This window comes from Sprattus sprattus, assembly GCF_963457725.1.
Source record: "Sprattus sprattus genome assembly, chromosome: 11".
NCBI classification, from domain to species: domain Eukaryota; kingdom Metazoa; phylum Chordata; class Actinopteri; order Clupeiformes; family Clupeidae; genus Sprattus; species Sprattus sprattus.
The window spans coordinates 19,866,985-19,887,014 of NC_137909.1; the positions used below are offsets into that span (position 1 = coordinate 19,866,985).

General features: G+C 41.5%; 3 protein-coding genes across 3 annotated transcripts; all 3 read left to right on the top strand.

The window, feature by feature from the left end:
• Positions 1 to 121: 121 nt before the first annotated feature.
• On the top strand, positions 122 to 5,157 carry LOC308372214 (cytochrome P450 2D14-like; the record flags this gene model as incomplete). The annotated part of the gene is made up of 9 exons (XM_080847348.1): positions 122 to 295; positions 718 to 880; positions 1,374 to 1,526; positions 1,736 to 1,896; positions 2,035 to 2,208; positions 2,937 to 3,075; positions 3,348 to 3,535; positions 4,399 to 4,540; positions 4,970 to 5,157. The coding sequence occupies 9 exons, from the start codon at positions 122 to 124 to the stop codon at positions 5,155 to 5,157; spliced, it is 1,482 nt and encodes a 493-aa protein (XP_080703474.1).
• Positions 5,158 to 7,406: 2,249 nt separating this feature from the next.
• LOC308371932 (stearoyl-CoA desaturase 5-like) lies at positions 7,407 to 10,807 on the top strand (the record flags this gene model as incomplete). Its single annotated transcript, XM_080846981.1, has 5 exons — positions 7,407 to 7,629; positions 9,285 to 9,415; positions 9,663 to 9,868; positions 10,126 to 10,358; positions 10,617 to 10,807. 5 exons carry the CDS (start codon positions 7,407 to 7,409, stop codon positions 10,805 to 10,807), a joined length of 984 nt encoding a protein of 327 aa, XP_080703107.1.
• A 5,664-nt stretch (positions 10,808 to 16,471) lies between these two features.
• Positions 16,472 to 19,855, top strand: tmem150c (transmembrane protein 150C; the record flags this gene model as incomplete). Its single annotated transcript, XM_080847776.1, has 8 exons — positions 16,472 to 16,510; positions 17,455 to 17,572; positions 17,849 to 17,902; positions 18,006 to 18,038; positions 18,151 to 18,218; positions 18,744 to 18,871; positions 19,002 to 19,179; positions 19,647 to 19,855. Exons 2-8 carry the CDS (start codon positions 17,499 to 17,501, stop codon positions 19,853 to 19,855), a joined length of 744 nt encoding a protein of 247 aa, XP_080703902.1. The 5' UTR covers positions 16,472 to 16,510; positions 17,455 to 17,498.
• Between the last annotated feature and the right edge of the window lie 175 nt (positions 19,856 to 20,030).

The following is a 20,030-nucleotide window of genomic DNA, read 5'->3' on the forward strand; positions in this document are numbered from 1 at the left end:
CCAAACGTGCTTATGGGAGGAGAAGTGGAGAGCTAGGCTGGAGCAGTGGAATAGAGCCTAACTGAAGTGCTAGCTGCTTATTTTATTTCCTTACGTCTGCTGTGTGGATCACCTGGACGACATGTTGGGGTGGCTTCTGTTCCTGGGGCTTGCCTTTTCTGCGCTGGTGCTGTTGCTGGTGTTGTTCGTGACTCCTCAACGGGGCCCCAACTTCCCCCCAGGACCCCCTGCTTTCCCCCTACTGGGGAACCTGCTCCAGCTCAGCATGAAAAACCCGCTGCCGGATCTAGATAAGGTACTGCACAGCCTCTACCCTCACAACAGAACACAATCTAGAGGAGGTACCCTAACCTGGTGTGCATTTCACCTAAGTGTTGTTAAACAAGTTCCCTCTACTATACCCTTATAAGCACCCTCTCTTAGTAGCCACGGTGTGTGCTCAATGACGCTCCAAAGAAAGACACCCCAACTTTACCTTTTAGGCACGTTTACATGCAGCCTGTACAACTTGGCAGTGCTGGATAGCTCGTGTACATAGACATTTTTGCAGTGTCCCTGTGGACCAGAAGTACTGTATAACAGGAGTATATTGTGTACACAATAATTTGAATGTATTGAGTTAGCCCATGACCTTTGACTCTCGATGCATACTTCAGTGTAAGGAGAGGCCTTGTCCTGTTGCATTAGAGGTCCTGTTTGATGTGGTTTCACCCCCAGATTGCTCATCGCTATGGTAACGTGTACAGCCTTTTCCTGGGAAGGAGTCCGGCGGTGATGCTGCACGGCCTGCAGGCGGTCAAGGAGGCGCTAATGATGCGAGCCACAGACTTTGCAGGAAGGCCACAGGGACTCATGGTCAACCACGTCACAGACTCTAAAGGTGAAAAGAGACTATCTGAAATCTTAATGAGTGGCTAAAGTTTAGATATTTAGGTCTTACTAGGTTTTTTTAGGTATATCCTAGCTATATTTGTAACATGGTTCTTTGTTGAACTTTGACTGTGATGTGTGATGTGGCTGTTTGCGTGCACAGAAGCAGATTAGTGTTGCAACAGCACCTCACAGACTCTCAGGGAAAAGCCTACTTATGGCTCTGATTTCACAAAGCCTGCACTGGGCATGAAGATGTTTGTTTCCACAAGCATTCAACACAAGACCGTATGGTATGTTTAGTACAGATGTGCCATTCATCTTGCTGCTGCTTGCTCCTGAAATATTTTGGTTTAATCTCTGCCAATAAGATGTTGCAAACACAACTGATCTTCCCACTGTTTTCTCTCCTGAATAAGATCATCTAGTAACCAATACCACACTCACTTACTCTCTCTCTCACACACACACACACACACACACACACACACAACCACTTCCAGGGCTGATTATGGCAGATTATGGGCCAGCGTGGAAGGAGCACCGGCGGTTCGCCCTGAGCACTATGCGGAACTTTGGGCTGGGGAAAGTCACCATGGAGCAGAGGATTTTGACGGAGACCACTTTCATCTGCTCACATTTCGAGAAGAATGCCAGTAACTCATCTGTTGTACTATAACCTTCAATGTAGATAAAGTATTACGTGAAGAAGATCAACTCTACTTCAACCACCTTCCAGATAGTTATAATATATTGCATCAAGTTAATTTGACATTTTAAATGTTACCATCTTATGAATGCAGGATGTGCTCCAGGATATTTCCATGTTCATAGACTCATGGACTGTATGGTATTTTTTACACAGGGACACCTGTTAATCCCCAAGGTCTGATCCACAGCGCTGCTTCCAACATCATCTGTTCCATTCTATTTGGGACCCGATATGATTATGAAGACAACGTCCTGTCCTTCATCATTAAGAGCTTCAAAGAAAATGCAGAGGTTGCCAACAGTGCCTGGGCCATGGTAGTAGTTATTATTTTATTATTAACAAAGTTATTATTTGTATTCTTCTTATTCTCATTATAATATACAAATAGCAAATAATATATGAGCTATGTATTGATTAGGTCTCTGAGGCTGCTCTGGGTTCTGTTTTTGAAGATCTATGATACACTCCCATTGCTGAGGAGACTGCCCCTGCCCTTCCAGAAGGTCTTTAAGAACTATGACGCCCTGAAGAAACACACAAGAGGTATCGTAGCGGAACACAAGCAGACGAGGGTCCCGAGAGAACCACGAGATGTCATCGACTGCTACTTGGATGAGATGGAGAAGGTCTGGTGTTCATCTTGTCACCTTCTCAATATTCGCTTAATATCATGCAATATCGTTCACAGTAAGGGGTAGAAAACACCAATTCCAAGAGGTAAAAATCCTTACATGCTTTTGTTTTTACTTTAAATTGAACCCGTCATTCTTATCTATCTGTAATCCATCAATCATTCTCATTGATCTATAATCCATCAATCATTCTCATCTATCTAAAATCCATCAGTCCTTTCTAATGACTAGATGGAGGTAAAGGTTATATGCTTACTTGAACAGACCTTTAAATTATTTCTGCATATAGTTGAATTCAACTGATTGATTGAGTCAAAAGCATTTAAGAATGTAAGTGCCTACTTTAGGATCAACTGTGCTGCACAGTTAGTCAGTAGGCTGTGTGGCACTGCTGTTTAAGTCATGAGTGAAGATTCTAGAGCTCTGTGGTACTCTATTAACTTTGTCAATGGGTCTCTTAGTAGTAGTTGGTGTAAATGAATGGATTACTATAGCGACCAGAGTTTGTTTTTTCCCCACGGGTAGCACGCTATCCTCTGTGAATCAGCCGTGATTCAGCTCTGCCCTTCTCCTGTGCCAAACTGAGGCTGTATGAGCTATGGTCCCAGTGCAGCCTCAGAGATGGAGACACAGAATGCCTGAGGGTTTCAAAAGGGTTTTACTTGGTAGAATGCTGCCTCCTGAACTCCCCCTAAAGCACTAATCCCTCTTGTCTTTGTCAGAGAGGTACAGTGGGGTCCTGCCTTGATGAGGAGCACCTAGTGATGTTGCTGCTGGATCTCCACTTTGCAGGAACTGACACAAGCTCCAACACTATTCTCACTGCTCTACTCTACCTTACCACCTACCGTGATGCTCAAGGTGGGTAACCCCCATCCAGGTTGTATGGAGGCAAGAAAAGAAAAAAATCCCAAAGAGTGTGCAATATTGAGTAAACTAATTGGTAAAAGACGTATTACAACAAAAGTGAGTCTGACTCAAATTGAGTAATATGCTTCAGATCAGTTTAAGATTATTTTCAGTGGAAAAAAAACGTTCTACACTTATCACATATATGGGTGACATGTACCGCAACTACAGTAAAGCTAACAGGCTGATATTAGTCATAAAAACATCTCGTCCCAAATCCCCAGTGCTTTGCCAGCAGGAGATTGACTCTGCCCTGGGGGAGAGGCCTGACGTCTCGTACGATGATCGTCACCAGATGCCCTTCTTCATGGCAACCATCCATGAGATCCAGCGTCTGGCGAACATCGCCCCTCTGGGAGTCTTCCACGCCACTACCAGGAACACCACACTTATGGGCTATCACATCCCTCAGGTGAGTCACACAGGTAAAGGGGTTAGATTTGCATCACCACACCTGTGAATTCCTGTCCTCAGGGCGCTGGAGATTCCAGGGACGAGCAGTTGATGTGAGCGCTTTGGTATAGTGAGAGATAAAACATTGTATTATATTGAACGACCACGCGATACACAATTCCAGCCAATCAACAACACTCATTCTCCAATTTTGCTTCGTGAGCAGTGAAGGCAGGGTGCATTTGAATGGCTGTGGAGTTCAAATGTGAACAATCTTTTGGTAAAGGAAAGGCAAAGGGTCTGTCAAAAACACTTCACATTTGTTCTGTACAATACTAGCATGATAAATACATGGTAAATAGCTTGCACATACATTTCAGAATGCAAGGTAGGTAATATATTTTCATATACAGTACATTAATTTCTTTCTATGTTCTTGTATATGAAAGGGGCCATACTAATGTGTCTTAACACACTGTGATATTACACAAGAATGAACACATGAATTTTACAGACCTTTTCCAGGGTTATTCACATTCCACCGACAAATAATTATTAACCCTTTTCTGAAGACGCTGAGACAATCCCCAGGCATGCCACAGTGGATAGTCATTTCTTAGATGTGAGCACCACTCCACTGTCCACAGCTGGCTTTCAGATGATGTCAGCCTCTCAGTTCAGGTCCTTGGTAATTACCTGACTACCATTCCTAAGGTAGAATTTGCCTATTAAAAGATGAAAGGGTGCCATGGTCGAGGGGCAACATAGATCAGATATTGGGGTGACCTCTCTACAATCACTCTCCAGTCTTTGCTGTCTGCCTGGTCACTATCCTATGTCTTAACCACCATTCTCATATGTGTGTCTCCTGATTGTCACCAGGGCACCCTTGTCATCACAAACCTCACCTCTGTACTACATGAGGCAAGCCAATGGGAGCGTCCACATGAATTCTTCCCTGCTCACTTCCTCAACAGCAGAGGGGAGTTTGTGAAGCCTGAAGCTTTCCTAGCATTCTCTGCAGGTACAGTTGTGATCAACACACATATGTTCAATTCATTACATAAAAACGCTTGATTTTCTTGATTTGACCTTGACCTGCCTATTTGTCTGTGTTGTGCTCACTGTGTTTGGAGCTTTAGTGAGTGATATACATCAGATGCTCAGTGTCCCTATATGGGTGGGTCGTATGGCTGAAACTAATATGATAATAATACACTTTATTTTTATAGCACCTTTCATACAAAACAATGCAGCTCAAAATGCTTGACAGCAAAGAAATTACACAAAGAGTTAGATTAAGACTAACTCCATATAAGATAAGGCTATAGAATGGAAACTGCAGTGGCTAATCAGAGGATATCCATTAAATTCCTCTTCGTCATCAAAGCACTACACTTAAATCTGTTCATGACATGGAGTTGTGTGTCCCATGTGTGTATTGTTTGTGTAGGTCCTCGTGTGTGTCTGGGTGAGGCTCTGGCACGCATGGAGCTCTTCTTGATTCTTGTCACCTTGCTTCGCCGTTTCCACTTCGTCTGGCCGAAGAGCAAAAGCAGGCCAGACCTCACACCAGTCTTCGGGGGGATCCAGGCACCAAAGCCCTATTATCTGGAGGCTCACCCACGCAGGAGGAAGTAGGGGATTATGGTACATTGAACCAGGAAGTGGTGCACACCCTCAGAAATGCAGTTGCATTTACACACAAGGAACCTTGAGGAACAATTATTTTACCAAGTGTCAGGACATGAAATTTTGTTTTATTTTATAGTACCTTTTGCATCCCTAGAGAATGTAATGGTGTTTGGCACCAACTTACTTTTTGTATGCAACAAAATGTAGTTCTGAGAAATCCACTGAGTATGAGGAAGAACCAATGTTAGGCTATTACCTGTTCACCATATGCAAAAAGTCTACAGGTTTTCAGACCAAAAGTTTCACCTTATCACAATGAAAACAGAAGTGTTACTACATGTATGAGTGAAGTACACATATGTATACACATGTTATAAACACATGTAATATACACAGACACACATACATATATACAGTGGGGAAAATGAGTATTTAGTATATTTTTATTTTAACAATGTGTGCCAACAGTGAATGTCAACAAAAAACATCAAGAAAACTGCATTTTATAACAGTTATGAATTGATTTGAATTTGATCGTGGGAAATAAGTATTTTATCCCCTAGCAAAACAGCAATTCTGGCTCCCAATGACCAGTTTTGTGCCCAAGAAGCACACAGATTAGTTCTCATTAGGTCTAACAAGGTACACCTGATCTCAACTGGTGACGTGTATAAAAGAAACCTTTCCAAAGAATCATACTTCACACATTCAACCTCACCACCATGGGCAAGACCCAAGAGTTTTCCAAGGACGTCAGAGATAAGATTGTAGACCTGCACAAGGCTGGTATGGGCTGCAAAACCATCGGCAAGCAGCTTGGTGAGAAGCAGACAACTGTTGGTGCGATTATTCGCAAATGGAAGCAACACTAAACAACTGTCAATCGGACCTCGGTCTGGGGCTCCATGCAAGATCTTGCCTTGTGCAGTATCGGTGATCATCCGAAAAGTGCAGGATAACCCCAGAACTGTGTGAACTTGTGAATGATCTCAAGGCAGCTGAGACCACAGTCACCAAGAAAACCATTGGCAACACACTACCCCGTAATAGTTTGAAGTCCTCCAGCGCTCCCAAGGTCCCCCTGCTCAAGAAAGACATGTACAGGGCCGCCTGAAGTTAGCCAATGAACACTTAAATGATTCTAAGGAGAATTGGGAGAACCTGATGTGGTCAGATGAGAACAAAATCGAGCTATTTGGCATGAACTCGACACGCACGTTTGGAGGGGGAAAGATGGTGAATATGACTCCAAGAACACCATCCCCAACGTCAAGCATGGAGATGGAAACATTATGCTTTGGGGCTGTTTCTCTGCCAAGGGTACAGGACGACTCAGCCGCATCGAGGGGACTATAGATGGGGCCGTCTACCGTGAAAGAACCTCCTCCCCTTAGCCAAGACATTGAAAACGCAACATTAAGGATTCTGAGAGAATCTGCAAAGAGGAGTGGACCAAAATTCCTCCTGAGATGTGTGTAAACCTGGTGACCAACTACAAGAAACGTCTGACGTCTGTGCTTGCCAACAAGGGTTACTCCACCAAGTACTAAGTCATGTTTTGCTAGGGGATGAAATACTTATTTTCCGCGCTCAAATGCATATCAATTCATTCATCAATTCACTGTTATAAATTGCAGTTTTCTGGATGTTTTTGTAGATATTCTGTCTCTTACTGTTAAAATGTACCTACCATTACAATGATAGATCATGCATTTCTTTGCATGTGGGCAAACTTGCAAAATCGGCAGGGGTCAAATACTTATTTTCCCCAATGTATATAGGTGTTGTCTATGAATTTGATTTAAGTTTTGTTAGCCTAACCTGCACATGATCTGTTTACATAGTAAAATGTGTTAATAAATCGAATCATATAAATCAATAAAATGAATTAAAACATGCATGCAGTGTATTGTTTTGAATGTTAATTCATAACAATGTGCACAAAAACATGGTTGAAAAATATTTCTCCACAGAAATATGTTGCAAAACAACGACTGATTTCATAGTGACATCACTTCAGGCTTTGTCTAGCAGCATCTTTTCACTCCACTCTCATGTAACAACTACAGTTCGTGTCTGATCCTTGTGCCTGTTTATGCCGCTGCAGATCCTCCTCTAATACGGGTCCGTCTCGTCAGAAGCCTTAAAACTAAGCAGCGCACTAATGTAGTTCAGACAAATACACCATCGGTATCACTAGTAGAAACGCGTACACGTCGTGCTGCGCAGTTATTCAGAAAGGTTTAGGACAGAAGATGGTGGCTGTACGCAGACAGTGCGCTGTGCCGGAGGAGGATGTACTAAGCACCGACAGAGAGGGGAATTGCGAGGAAACCGAACCGAAGGCTACAAATTACAAAGGAAACGACGTGCAAGGGATTGTCTGGAGAAATGTTATTCTTATGATCCTCCTTCATGCTGCGTCCGTATATTCCCTCTTTTTGATACCAGTGGCACGACCTCTTACCCTGGCGTGGTGTAAGTCTGAGCGACAAAAACTTACAGTTTATAAATACAGCTGGTTGCTTGTGTAACTTCAAAACTCCACGCTGAGATACTCGCTTGAAGGCTAGTCTTTCCTTTTTTATGTTTCAAATTAAATTAGACCTGTGAGGAAGGAAGATACGGTGTAAATATGTTAATGTTAATATTTATTGAATGACTCAGGCAATACAAAAATGTCTAGGCAATTTCCAATGTGTAGCCTATACCTATATAAGTAAGACATAGAAAGTATAAGTATAAGAAGTGTATATATTTTAAACGTTATAAGTGCACAAAACTATTATGACACTTGATGGATGCACATCGCCTGCGCAGTGTGTAGCCTATGTATGAATTCGGATTTTTAAGGCGCATTGCGTTGTAAAAAGGCCTGTAGATCTTAGGTCACTAAAAACATTTAATCGTCAAGGAACGGCCAGGATTTAACAATATTCCTGTTCATTGGTTATTGTCTTCTGTGTCTTTATACGTTTGTTTTTATTTACAAATTCCAGTGCCATACAAGATGCAACTAATGCACAGGAACATTGGGATCTGTCTTTTGTCATGCTGTCAAACTTGTGAAACTTGCAAGATGTTTGTAGCATAAAACCTAAACTTACCCAAACAAGGTACTATAAAATATGCAAGAATTACAGTCAGGATCTCTATATGTTATATGATTCATTCATGCAACAATTTCAATAGCGTTCTCACTAACAAAACTGCCCCCTCAGGGTCTTTCCTCATAAATTCCCTGCAAAGGCCAGACAAGACAACACACAGAACAGAGTCCTCAGACCCCGCATGGACTATGAAGAGTAGAAGTCGAGTGTGACATGCATTCTGACATTTTGTGTGGTTAGAGTCAGGAATATCAGGTGTTATTACAAGAAAATCCACACAATAATGAGGAGTTGTGTTTCTATGGAAACAAGGGTCTGTTTTCTGTAATCACAGGCTGCTGGACAGTTAAGTAGTGAAATTATACCATATACCTGTGGTGTTGTCCCTATATTTTGTATTTATATTCATGTTATTGGCAGTATCTAAAACCTCAGGTGTCACAGACTCTCTATACCCTAGTGGCATGTACCCAAAAGTATTCAGAATGATTCATTTAGACCTTTATCAATTCCTCAGAGGTTAGCGGAAGGCCCTTTTCTTCCGAACAGCATCATGGCAGTTTCATAGGCTTATGTAATTTGAGGACATCGGTCAATGCATGTTTACACTGAAAACAGAAATGCCCCTGTTGACCTCCTACCCCATGGTTTTATATAGGGCCTCTGCATTCTCAACCTCTTGATCTGCTTCATCAGGACCGATTCATTGTCTAGTAGCAGACTGGCCATCTGGAGGCGTGCTGGGCCGGACGATATGTGATCTTGTGACACTTTAACACACTTCAGCCCTGTATAACACACTTATGCACACATTAACACATTATATTACACGTTAACACGCTTTAGCACACTGATTAGCCACTCCTCAAAGCTTGCTGATTGGTCAATGAAAATTCTAGCAGGCCTAGTTGTTCTCAATTGACAGCTTTCAGATTACAATCTCAGGGAAAGTGGAGCTCATATATATGGTCTAGCAGTGTCAGGCTAACCCTTGTGTGAGACTGCTCTCTGGTTGCTTTTCAGCATACGTATACTTCTTAATCACGGCCTTAGGAGTGACTGCAGGAGCCCACCGGTTATGGAGCCACAGGTCCTACAAGGCAAAGCTGCCCCTCAGGGTCTTCTTGGTTGCTGCCAACTGCATGGCCTTCCAGGTGATACACTTGAACCCTTACTATTAAACAGGATAGTCAAACTCATGCAACTGCAAAGTTATATTTAGGTGTTATACTTTATGTGTCATTCATTTATTTAATTTCTAATGATTTATATGTTGCACTTTATGGATCAAATTTCTGTTCGATATGCGGTGGCTGAATGTTCTCTGTGGTCACTCTGTAAGTGCAATTCCCAGAGCAGAGCTGTCTGTGACGAATCTTTTCCTCTCGATACTGTGAACAGAATGACATTTTCGAATGGTCGCGAGATCACAGGGTGCATCACAAGTACTCTGAGACAAACGCTGATCCCCACAACGCCAGACGGGGCTTCTTCTTCGCTCACATCGGCTGGCTGTTTGTCCGGAAGCACAGAGATGTCATCGAGAAGGGCAAGAGGCTGGACACCAGCGATCTCTTGGCCGACCCTGTGGTGGTGTTTCAGAGGAGGTTGGCTGGTTTTCACAGTGACATAATGAAAGAAGCTGTGAAAGGCTTTGAGGCTTTGTCTTTATAGGAAGTGGTACAAAGATGCTGTCTCTATAAAACATTTTCAAAGAGTACATTTATTTTAGCCTTTATGCAAACAGTCTCAAGTGCATATGCTATGTAGCAAGTCACAATGAACCATTATTGAAATTTCTTGGTTTAAAATTTTGAGTTTGATACTTGTAAGCAGCTTTCATATGTGCCATTTTTTTCCCCAGATACTATAAAACTTTAGTCCTGGTGATGTGTTTCCTGGTGCCCACCCTGGTCCCATGGTACTTGTGGGGAGAGAGCTTGTGGAACTCCTACTTCCTGGCCTCCATTCTGCGCTACACTGTCTCCCTCAACGTCACCTGGCTGGTAAACAGCGCCGCCCACATGTATGGAAACCGGCCCTATGATATAAATATAAACCCCCGTGAAAACAGCTTTGTCACATTTGGAGCCATTGGTGAGTTTGGATTTTGAATGGTCTAAATCAGGAAAATAGTAGAACTTTTGTAGGCATAAGTTATCACAGAAAACCTAAGTTTTGTGTATTTATGTTTAATGTTTACAAATGTATCATGTATTTGAATTGATTGAATATGGCATTTAATACCACTTGTTCTGTGCAGAGCGCAAAATGGCTACTGCACAAGAGATTTACTCAACTAAAACCTAAACTATTGTTTGACTGTCATCTCTGTGGCAACCTGGGAAATTTCAGGTGAGGGTTTTCACAACTTCCACCACACCTTCCCATTTGACTACTCTGCCAGCGAGTTTGGCTTCCGCTACAACCCCACTACCTGCTTCATAAACCTGATGTGCTGGCTCGGCCTGGCAAGCGACTGCAAGAAGGCCTCGGCTGAGATGGTCCAGGCCCGCAAATGCAGGACAGGTGAAGAAACCTCATGAGGAGCCACTCATATCTCAGAATGAAGGCTGCAAACTCCCTTGACACATGCAAGGGGCTAAGATGTTTAGATTCTGTTTCATTATTTTCAGTGTGTTAATCCATTTTTTCCAACTTTTCTCTCCAGTTGTCAGTTGTTTCCATTTGTCAAAGTCAAGGATGTATGGAACATGGCTTCAGTTGAATCTCAACCATATTCCAGTTACGTTTGGTTGAGAATTTATCTATTGAGTAAAGATTATATCTATCTGTTTTATCTATCGATGAAAATGGGGGGAAAGTGCAAATAAATACATTCCTATAGTGTGCCTCTGTGAAGTCTTCACAGATGGATTCATCAACAATATTCAAAACAAACCTAGGGATAGTTTATAATGTAGCAGAGCATCACAGAGACAGAACCTGTAGAGCAGACACATTTCACTAAAGGATAACACACAACAACAGGGAGATGTAGCTCCAATAGTGCTGGTTTTCCATAGATTTCACAAGGGTTAAAAAAAAAAAAACATCCTGTATGTTAAAGTATGTATAGTCTAAAATGTCTAGATTCACAAATTTACAGATAGACAAATGTACCTCATATGAGAAAAAAAGTTTGTTGTAACAAACTTGTGTTAATTAATTAATGGAAAGCCCCATGGCTTCCTTCTCCTAGCAAAAAGAAATTAGGAGGCTTACCACTTGGCTTTCTCCGAGTTAACTTAACCAGTTTTGTCACTAAACCACATACTTGGAATACCCCCTGGCAAAATGGCCAACACATAACAACAAAATTGTGCGTTTTCCTATTTCTTGAATCGTGCCACATCTGCTGTGAAATTAGGTAGGTGTACCCTACTGCAGCGTCAGTGGCAGGAGCGGAGCTTGCCTTTCCTGCTGATGGGTCAAATGATCAGTCAGTGGAACATTTGGTGTTCTATTAGCACACACACCTTCCTGTTCCTGATCCTGTCCTGGCCCTGATTGAACAAAAAAATGTTTGTGCACTGAAGTAGGGAATTTGTTACAGACCACAAGTGTCCTAATTGAGCCGTGTTTATTTAAGTTTGTTTTGGTGGGAAATGAAATCAATGATCCACTAATTCAAAGTAAGTGAATGATATGAAATGAAATTTTCTAGAAGCCTACATTTATTGGACTGCTATGGTTGGATATTTATATATTTATACTCTATCAACAGTCAGGAGTGTCACTGAGCATGACTGGAAGCCATAAATGAAACATTTTGGCCTCGAGACAGGATTCATTGTTAATGCTGTCACGCAAATAAATAACTTTTATTTTCATTGAATCGAAACCTCAGACACTGGAAGGTGTAGCAGTACAAAAAGACTCATTCACCACAGTAAGATAAGAGCAACTGACTTAATTAATGCCATAGGTCAGCTTGATGATGAACCTTACCCTTGAGACGTAAACCTGGGTTACGAATTTGCCTTAGCATTGTGTGTGATGACTGATTTTAACGTACAGTGTTTGATCACTAAGCAATCAACTGTTTATAGATGTTGTTAAGTGTTGATGTGTTCTGATATTTCCTGTACTACATGTGCATTTACTTTACATTGAACTTTTTGAGAAAGCTTTTACACTTACAGTTTTCACTCAAAAAGTCTACAATGACTTGATTAAGGAATGTATGGTTATTTGACTTGTTTTTCTCTGGAAGCCAAGATTTCTACCTCCCTCTGATATACTGAAAAGTCCACATGTGCAACTCAGGGTTACTGGGTTTGTAACTTAACCACACTGTCAATCAAGGTCAATCAATAAATTTGATGTTAAAGTGGCCTCAGTTTGCTTTCAAAGAGACAGTCCTACTCTCCTTAAGCTTAAAGCTGCCACAACATAATACAAAATATGGCTCATCTACTTACTGTCTGATATAATGCCTATATAGTGTTTGTGTCCAATTGTACCTACTGTGTTGTGATTATATGTATAGTGAGAACTACATCAATACAAATCTATATCAATAGAGACATCGCAACCTCCTCAAAGTTTCTCTCAGCTAAGAGGTTTTCCCCATGTTACCTTTGGTGCTATTGTTTATTGACTGGCATCTACTGAAGCAAACAACTGTGACTCCAATTTTTGCTCTTACTAAGTTTTGTTAGCGTGATTGCTCAGTCACGCAGCAGATTATATTTTTCTTGGCTTTTGCTAGTGTCATCAAAATAGAGTGGGGTTGGGGTTTTTATTTAACAAGCACATACCCACCAAGCATCGTAGAATATTTATAATTTCTTAATTCCATTGGAACCACAAGCTGGATACAACAATAGAAAAAAGTTGTTCTCCCACTAAGACCCTAGTCTTAATTAATCTGATCCACTGTTATATCCAAAAAAAGTAGTAAGGAATCCAAGATAGACTACCTTGCAGTCACCAGAACAAAGACCAAGAAGGAAGCAGAAGAATTCAATTACTTTGTATTGCATTGACAGAAACTCAGCCCTGAACTTCTGGGTGCCTTTAAACCTCTTCAAAAGGAAACACCAATGTATCTAATATGAGAAAAAAAGTACGTCGTTCAGTGACAAGCCTGTGTAAGTTGACTCCTAATGGAAGAGCCCATTGGCTTCATTCTCCTAGCAAAGTTTTTTTTAGGAGGCTTAACACTAGGCCTACTCTGAGTTAACTCGTCTAGGTTTGTCACTAAAGCACAAACTTGGAATACCCCCTGGCAGAATGGCCACCACATAATAACGAACGTGTGCGTTTTTCTTATCTGTTGAATCGTGTCACATCTGCCTTTCAAATGAGGTACATTAAGCATACAGTAGCATCCCTGGCAGGAGCCTGGCTTGCCTTTTCCTGCCGATGGGCACAAATGATGTGTCAGTGGAACATTATGTGTAATAGTCCGTGGAGAGGTGGGTGTTCTATTTACACACACACCTTCCTGTCCCTGATCCTGTCCTGGCCCTGGCTGAACAAAAACCTGTTTGTGCACTGAAGTAGGGAATTTGTAGACCACAAGTGTCCTAATTGAGCCGGCAAACAAAAGTGAGGTGTCTACAGTTGTCAAAATAAAGATCAATTCACAAATCAGTCTCATAAGCATAGCATAGCTATTACATTAACCCTTGTATGGCATGGCAAAGCCAACAACCAAATAACCATGAATATATATCCCAACAGTCATGTTCAACGAACAAACCAAAATCAGTGCATTTACAATGGCAATGGTAACAGGCTGACTGTTGAGAGGCAGACAGCCAGCTTGTAAAAAAGATTACTGGACTCTTCCACAATGATCCCGGGAAATTTGAGTGGTCTGAGAGGGAGGGCTGGAGCTGCTGTAGGTACGTAACTGGTTGTTGTTGTACTGTCCACTAGGTCAGGGGACACCAGGCTACAATTACAGATTGATTGGAGGAGAGGCTTGACCATTTACGCAAGTTCCTGATTAAACCAAACGTAAGTTCCTGTATAAAATCACACAATGGACTAGAATAGAAATTACACATGTTATCAGCCTATAGGCCTATGTTACAGTAGATGATAGGGAAGCAGGTCAAACTTGTCTAACTGTACACTGACTATACGCCAGCTCTTGGAAGTCATAGGTGTAGTTGGGGCATTTCTTTTTTCATTTTTTAAAGGCAGATAGGAGAAAAGTTGGGGAAATACAGTCAAGCTGGAAAGTCTGCACACCCCTTTCAACTTCTCCACATTTTATTACGTTACAGACATATTCTACAATAGATTGAGTTCATTTTTTGTCTCAAAATTCTACACAAAGTAGCCCATAATGACAAAGTAAAAACTGGTTTTCAGACATGCTAATTTATCAAAAATCTAAATGTAAAATAGCATATATACAAAGGTCTGCTCACCCAAAAGTGAGCTGAGGTGCATTTTGTTTCCACTGATACTGCTTGAGATGCTTCTACAACTTAATTCCACTTGTATAAATTCAACTGACTGACATGATTGGGGATTGCCAACACCTACATATATAAGGTCCCACAGTTGACAGTGCATGTCAGAGCAAACTCCAAGCCATGGGGTCAAAATAATTATCTGCAGACCTCAGAAACAGGATTTTCTGAGATCATAGATTCATAGATCTGGAGAAGGGTACGGAAAAATATCTGCAGCTTAACAGGTCCAAAATAGCACAGCCGCCACCATCATTCGTGAATGGAAGAAGTTCGGAACCACCAAGAGTCTTCCTAGACCTGGCCACCAGGCCAAACTGAGCAATCGGGGAAGACGGGCCATTGCCAGGGAATTGAGCACAATCGCGATGGTCACTATGACAGAGCTCCAGTGCTCCTTGTGGAGAAGGGTGAAACTTTCAGAAGATCAACCATCCAGGCAGCACTCCACCAATTAGGCCTTTATGGTAGAGTGGCCAGACCGAAGCCCCTCCTTAGTAAAAGGCACCTCACAGCCCACTTGGAGTTTGCCAAAAAGCACCTAGAGGACTCTCAAACCATGAGAATCAAGATTCTCTGGTCTGATGAAACCAAAATTGAACTTTTTGCCCTGAATACCAAGCGTCACATCTGGGCAACTGCTCATCACCTGGCTAATACCATCCCTACAGTGAAGCATGGCGGTGGTAGCATCATGATGTGGGTATGTTTTTCAGCAGCGGGAACAGGGCGACTAGTCCTGATAGAGGGAAAGATAAATGCAGCTAAGTACCCGAGATCCTTGAAGAAAACCTGCTCTGGACCTCAGACTGTGACACAGGTTTACCTTCCAACATGACAACGACCCGAAGCACACAGCCAAGAGAATAAAGGCGTGGCCCAGCCAGAGCCCAGACCTGAATCCAATTGAAGTTATTGAACTTCTGTGAAAAGAGCTGAAAATGGCTGTGTACCAACGCTCCCCATCCAACCTGATGGAGCTTGCAAGGATATGCCAAGAGGAATGGGGAAAAATGTCCACAAACAAGTGTGCCAAGCTCGTAGCTTCTTTCCCAAGACGCCTTGAGGCTGTAATCGCTGCCAAAGGTGCTGCAACCAAATATTTGGCTAAGGGTGTGTACAGATGTGTAACCCCTAAATATCCTATTTTTGACAGTAAAATAAAATTGCATATTTTCTAAAAACCTGTCAATAAAGCAAGTCTACTCAACTTAACTAAACTGAGAGAGAGAAACCTTCACTTGACATCTCACCATAGGCTTTTGGTGTAGGGCTATGAAGCTTGGCTTGCATCACGTCATTTAATGTTTTTTTAATTCGATATATTGTTTAATACCCACACTCAATGATTTACCTTGAGTTTTCTTCTTGAAATAGCCAAGAAGGATATGTTTCTTTCTTTTTTTAAACCGGAACTTCTCGTCTGGGTTGCCCGTGTCTTCCAACTTTACACTGTGCAGCGCCTCCTTTGGACGTTGCAACTCAAATTCCTCTGTTTTGTTATGAACACCTGCCCCGAGTGATCGGACCTAACGATGTCACTGGGTTAAGCTCTATAATTTCTGAGAGAAAATACGGCTATCCTCAGTGCTGCTACTTTTGAGGTAACGTAAGCCTATATTTACATTAACACGCTTTAGCAACGCTTCCTATCCCGACCGTAGTACGATTTCGCTTTATGGAACATAGTGTCGTTCACTAACACATTTCGGCAACGGATAAGGTCTTTGAAGCGGGTTCATTAGGGATGGTCGATGACGCATCGGCATGAGATGAGGAAACGGTGTCTCACAAGAGACGCTGACTATTCAAGAGGTAAGCTAAAGATACTGACTCCTCTGATGCTATAATGGCGCATTTAGACCCTGGAATTTGTGTAGCACATTACGACAGTGAGAGTCCACCATTTTAAAGGCTTCCAATTAGGAAGGCAGTTGTCTTTTAATATAGCCTACTAATACGACTTGTTGGTAGTATGACACCGTCACTCTCAATTAGACTATGTTAGCTTTTATATATGTATTCAAAACGGGCGTCGTTTTGTTTACATTGACGCAGTTGAAGTGTTATGGAGTAACGTGCTAACCTGCTCGTTGAAAGCTCGAGTCCAGTGTTGTTAGAGGTTGCATTAGTCAGTTTAAACAAGGTAAAATACGTAGCCTACATTTCCAGGTCACATCCATGAAACATCCTGTACAGTCTCATCATGATTATCCGGCTTTCCTTCACATTACTTACGTCCAGTAAAATACTAATTCAACTGTAATGTCACTCCTGAGCAGCTAATACGGTTCTATGGCCTAATTGGTTCTTAACCATGATTCTGTGAAAATAATCATAATTGGTGAGTATTTCTTCAACTTAGCTTGACTCATATGGACTATTCCACCTAAAGGTTATATACTGAGAAGTCCTAATGTACCTCCAACGTGAGTCCGCCTGTGTTCTGACCACTGAACTTGCATAGGAGCTGTCCGACACACTAGTTCTGAAATGGAATGTACGGCAATTTGTTGGCTGCCCGTAGAAGACTGGGAAATTATATGAGTCAGTTTAAAGTTGACCAACACTTTCATTATTTCAGACTGACTCAGAATGATGATTTCCAGTTATCATTGTTCTTCGATAAAAAAGTATGTTTTTTGTGTGTGTTTTTCTCAATTCTCTGTCAACGTGAAACAAATGACTTTCCTGTTAGCGAGTGTCTGAGACTTGTTACTGAGGATGCTAATGATTCCATCATGTCCTCTTTGCCACAGAGGGAACGCTAGAGCGCTGTAGGGTGCTTACTGAATGAGAGAGTATGAAGAAATGCAGTCCCTGGACGTTTCTCCCTATAACATACTCCCTGGTCACTGCTGCTGGCCTGTGGCTTGTGTAAGTCTTCCACATTTTTTATTTTTATTTTTTTTAATCTGTTAGTGGTCTGTGTCCCTTATAAAAGTAAACAGAACAAAATATTCCTTCAACCTTGGATGTGGTCTCAGTCTTCTTACTTGAAGGGGGGGGGGGGGGGGCATATGCTGTAGGTTATACTGTAAACTTTAGGTTGCTTGCACCAGGGGCATCATTCATTGTTATTATTTTGGTGAAGAAATTAGAAAAAAAAAAAACTTAGTGCTCAATCTAATATGTACCTTCTCTTGCTTTTAGATATTTTATAGCAGTGGAAGATGAAAAAATTGTTCCTCTCAGTTCAGAATACAAGTAGGTGATTACCCCCCATTTAAAATGCAGCATATCCAAAATTCAGCATGCCAGATGACTGTTACATGTTCATCTAATCTTGTCTCACACTTCATTCTCACAGAAGATCAGGACAGAAGTCCCCTCCCTACATAAGGTACAGTCAGTACACAGTTTCATAATTTGACCTAGCAGCAGTGACATGCCTGTTGCTGAAGAGTTAATGTTTTGCTCTTTAATGCTTCTTTACTTGTGTTCATACCTCTCAGCATGGCAGGAAATGCCCCGCCAGCCAGCTGTGTGTTTAGCCAAGTCATGAACATGGCAGCATTTGTGGGTAGGTAGTAAGGGCAGTTTGATTGCCCCTTTGATTATCTCTACATTATTAATTATTATTATTTGCTATTGTTTGTTCACTTTATGTATTCATCATATCCATCTGCAGAATGCATAAATAATTGTTTAAATGCAATTGTTTGAAAGGCAAATGTATTCTAGAAAAAAGAGCAGTCAGAAGGCTAGTTCAAAGATGATTTCCCTGTAAATGGGGACATGTGGAGTTATAGCTCATTGTACCCAAGGCATATGCACATTCAGTCCTCTGAGATTAATCGGCCCTGAGCCCATAAAGCGTACACAATTAAAAATGGTCATGTTCAGTAAACAGAATATCCTCATATTTATGTTAGGATCTCAGTATGATTCATTATGTTTTTGGTCTGGCCTGGCATTTTCCATCTTAATGGAAAAATATTCTTATATTATATGTGAAACAAATCAAATGCCTTTTGTTATATGTAAAAAAATAAATAAATAAAAAAAACATTTAAGGTCAAAATGTTCAAATCTGCTTTTCTTAAAGGATCCATTATTGGTGTGCTGCGATACCTTCAGCTGAAACCACGTATGCGCCTGCCATTGATGAACATTGGTGGTCTAGTGGCTTTGTCTCTGGCTTGCCTTGGAATGACCTTGGTGGGGAATTTCCAGGTAGTGAATCCACTATATTAACTCATTCCATCATCTTTCTTAATGAATATTCACATGCCTAAAGTGTTTATTATTTTTTATTGACAATCAATGCACAGCTATTGACTTTTGTTGTGTGTCCCTTGTCCAGCTCACCAATGATGAAGAGCTCCACAACGTAGGCACATCTATGACCTTTGGCCTAGGAACTCTGTTTTGTTGGCTGCAGTCCGTCATAACGGTGAAGGTAAACTTGCGGAATGAGGGCAGGCGGACAGGTATCCCTCGGTTCCTGTTGTCTGGAGCTGTTACTGCCTGCATGCTGCTTTGTATCCTTTCCGTGTCACATAAATGGTCACCAAACTCCCCTTTCCTCACCTAAAAACTCACTCATTAGGATATGTTTGCATGACACATTTTTTGTCAAAATAGGTTAAAAAAAACACACCTACACACACATGTACATAAAATACCGAAGAGCCATGAATGAAAATTCAACTTCCTACTGGTTGCTCCTAATTATTGTTGCCATAGTATTTGGTCCTGGCAGAAACTTGCCCAGTGCTAAACACACCATGTCACAGAAATGTTTACATTTTATTACTTAATACCTTTTATAAGTTCAATTTGTGCTTCTCCTTACTACATATTGTTGAGAAAAACCAGGAGTTAAGAACATTTGTAACAATATGTACATATTTTTAATAGTATTATTTCTTTCTTATGAGTCCAGAGCAATAAGAGCTAAGGTGGAATTGAAATGTTTTTGAACCTGTGACCTTAACCAGCGCTACAGACTTCATCCTGATGGCCCAAGGTCTTCACATGCATGCCGCCCGGACACAATGGGCCCTCGTCATGTTCTTTCTTACCTTCCTGGCCTCCTTTTCCGTCGAGTTCCGCCACTATCACTTTGAGATTGTGTGCATCGATGACCAGGACCCCCCACTTAGTCTGTCTGAGACCTTCTCTGAGGTGTCGGAGTACCAATCGGATCAGCTTTAGGACCCAGTGCTAGGGCAGTGATGCTTATTCTCACAGAGCCAAACTAGCTGTAGGATATGCCAGGAGGGCAGAATCGGAACAAACTAAAACCAGTATGAGCAACAGAACACTCTCCAAAGACAACTAATAAAATGTGTTTACAATGGCAGGTTGACTTAAAAATATATATATATAT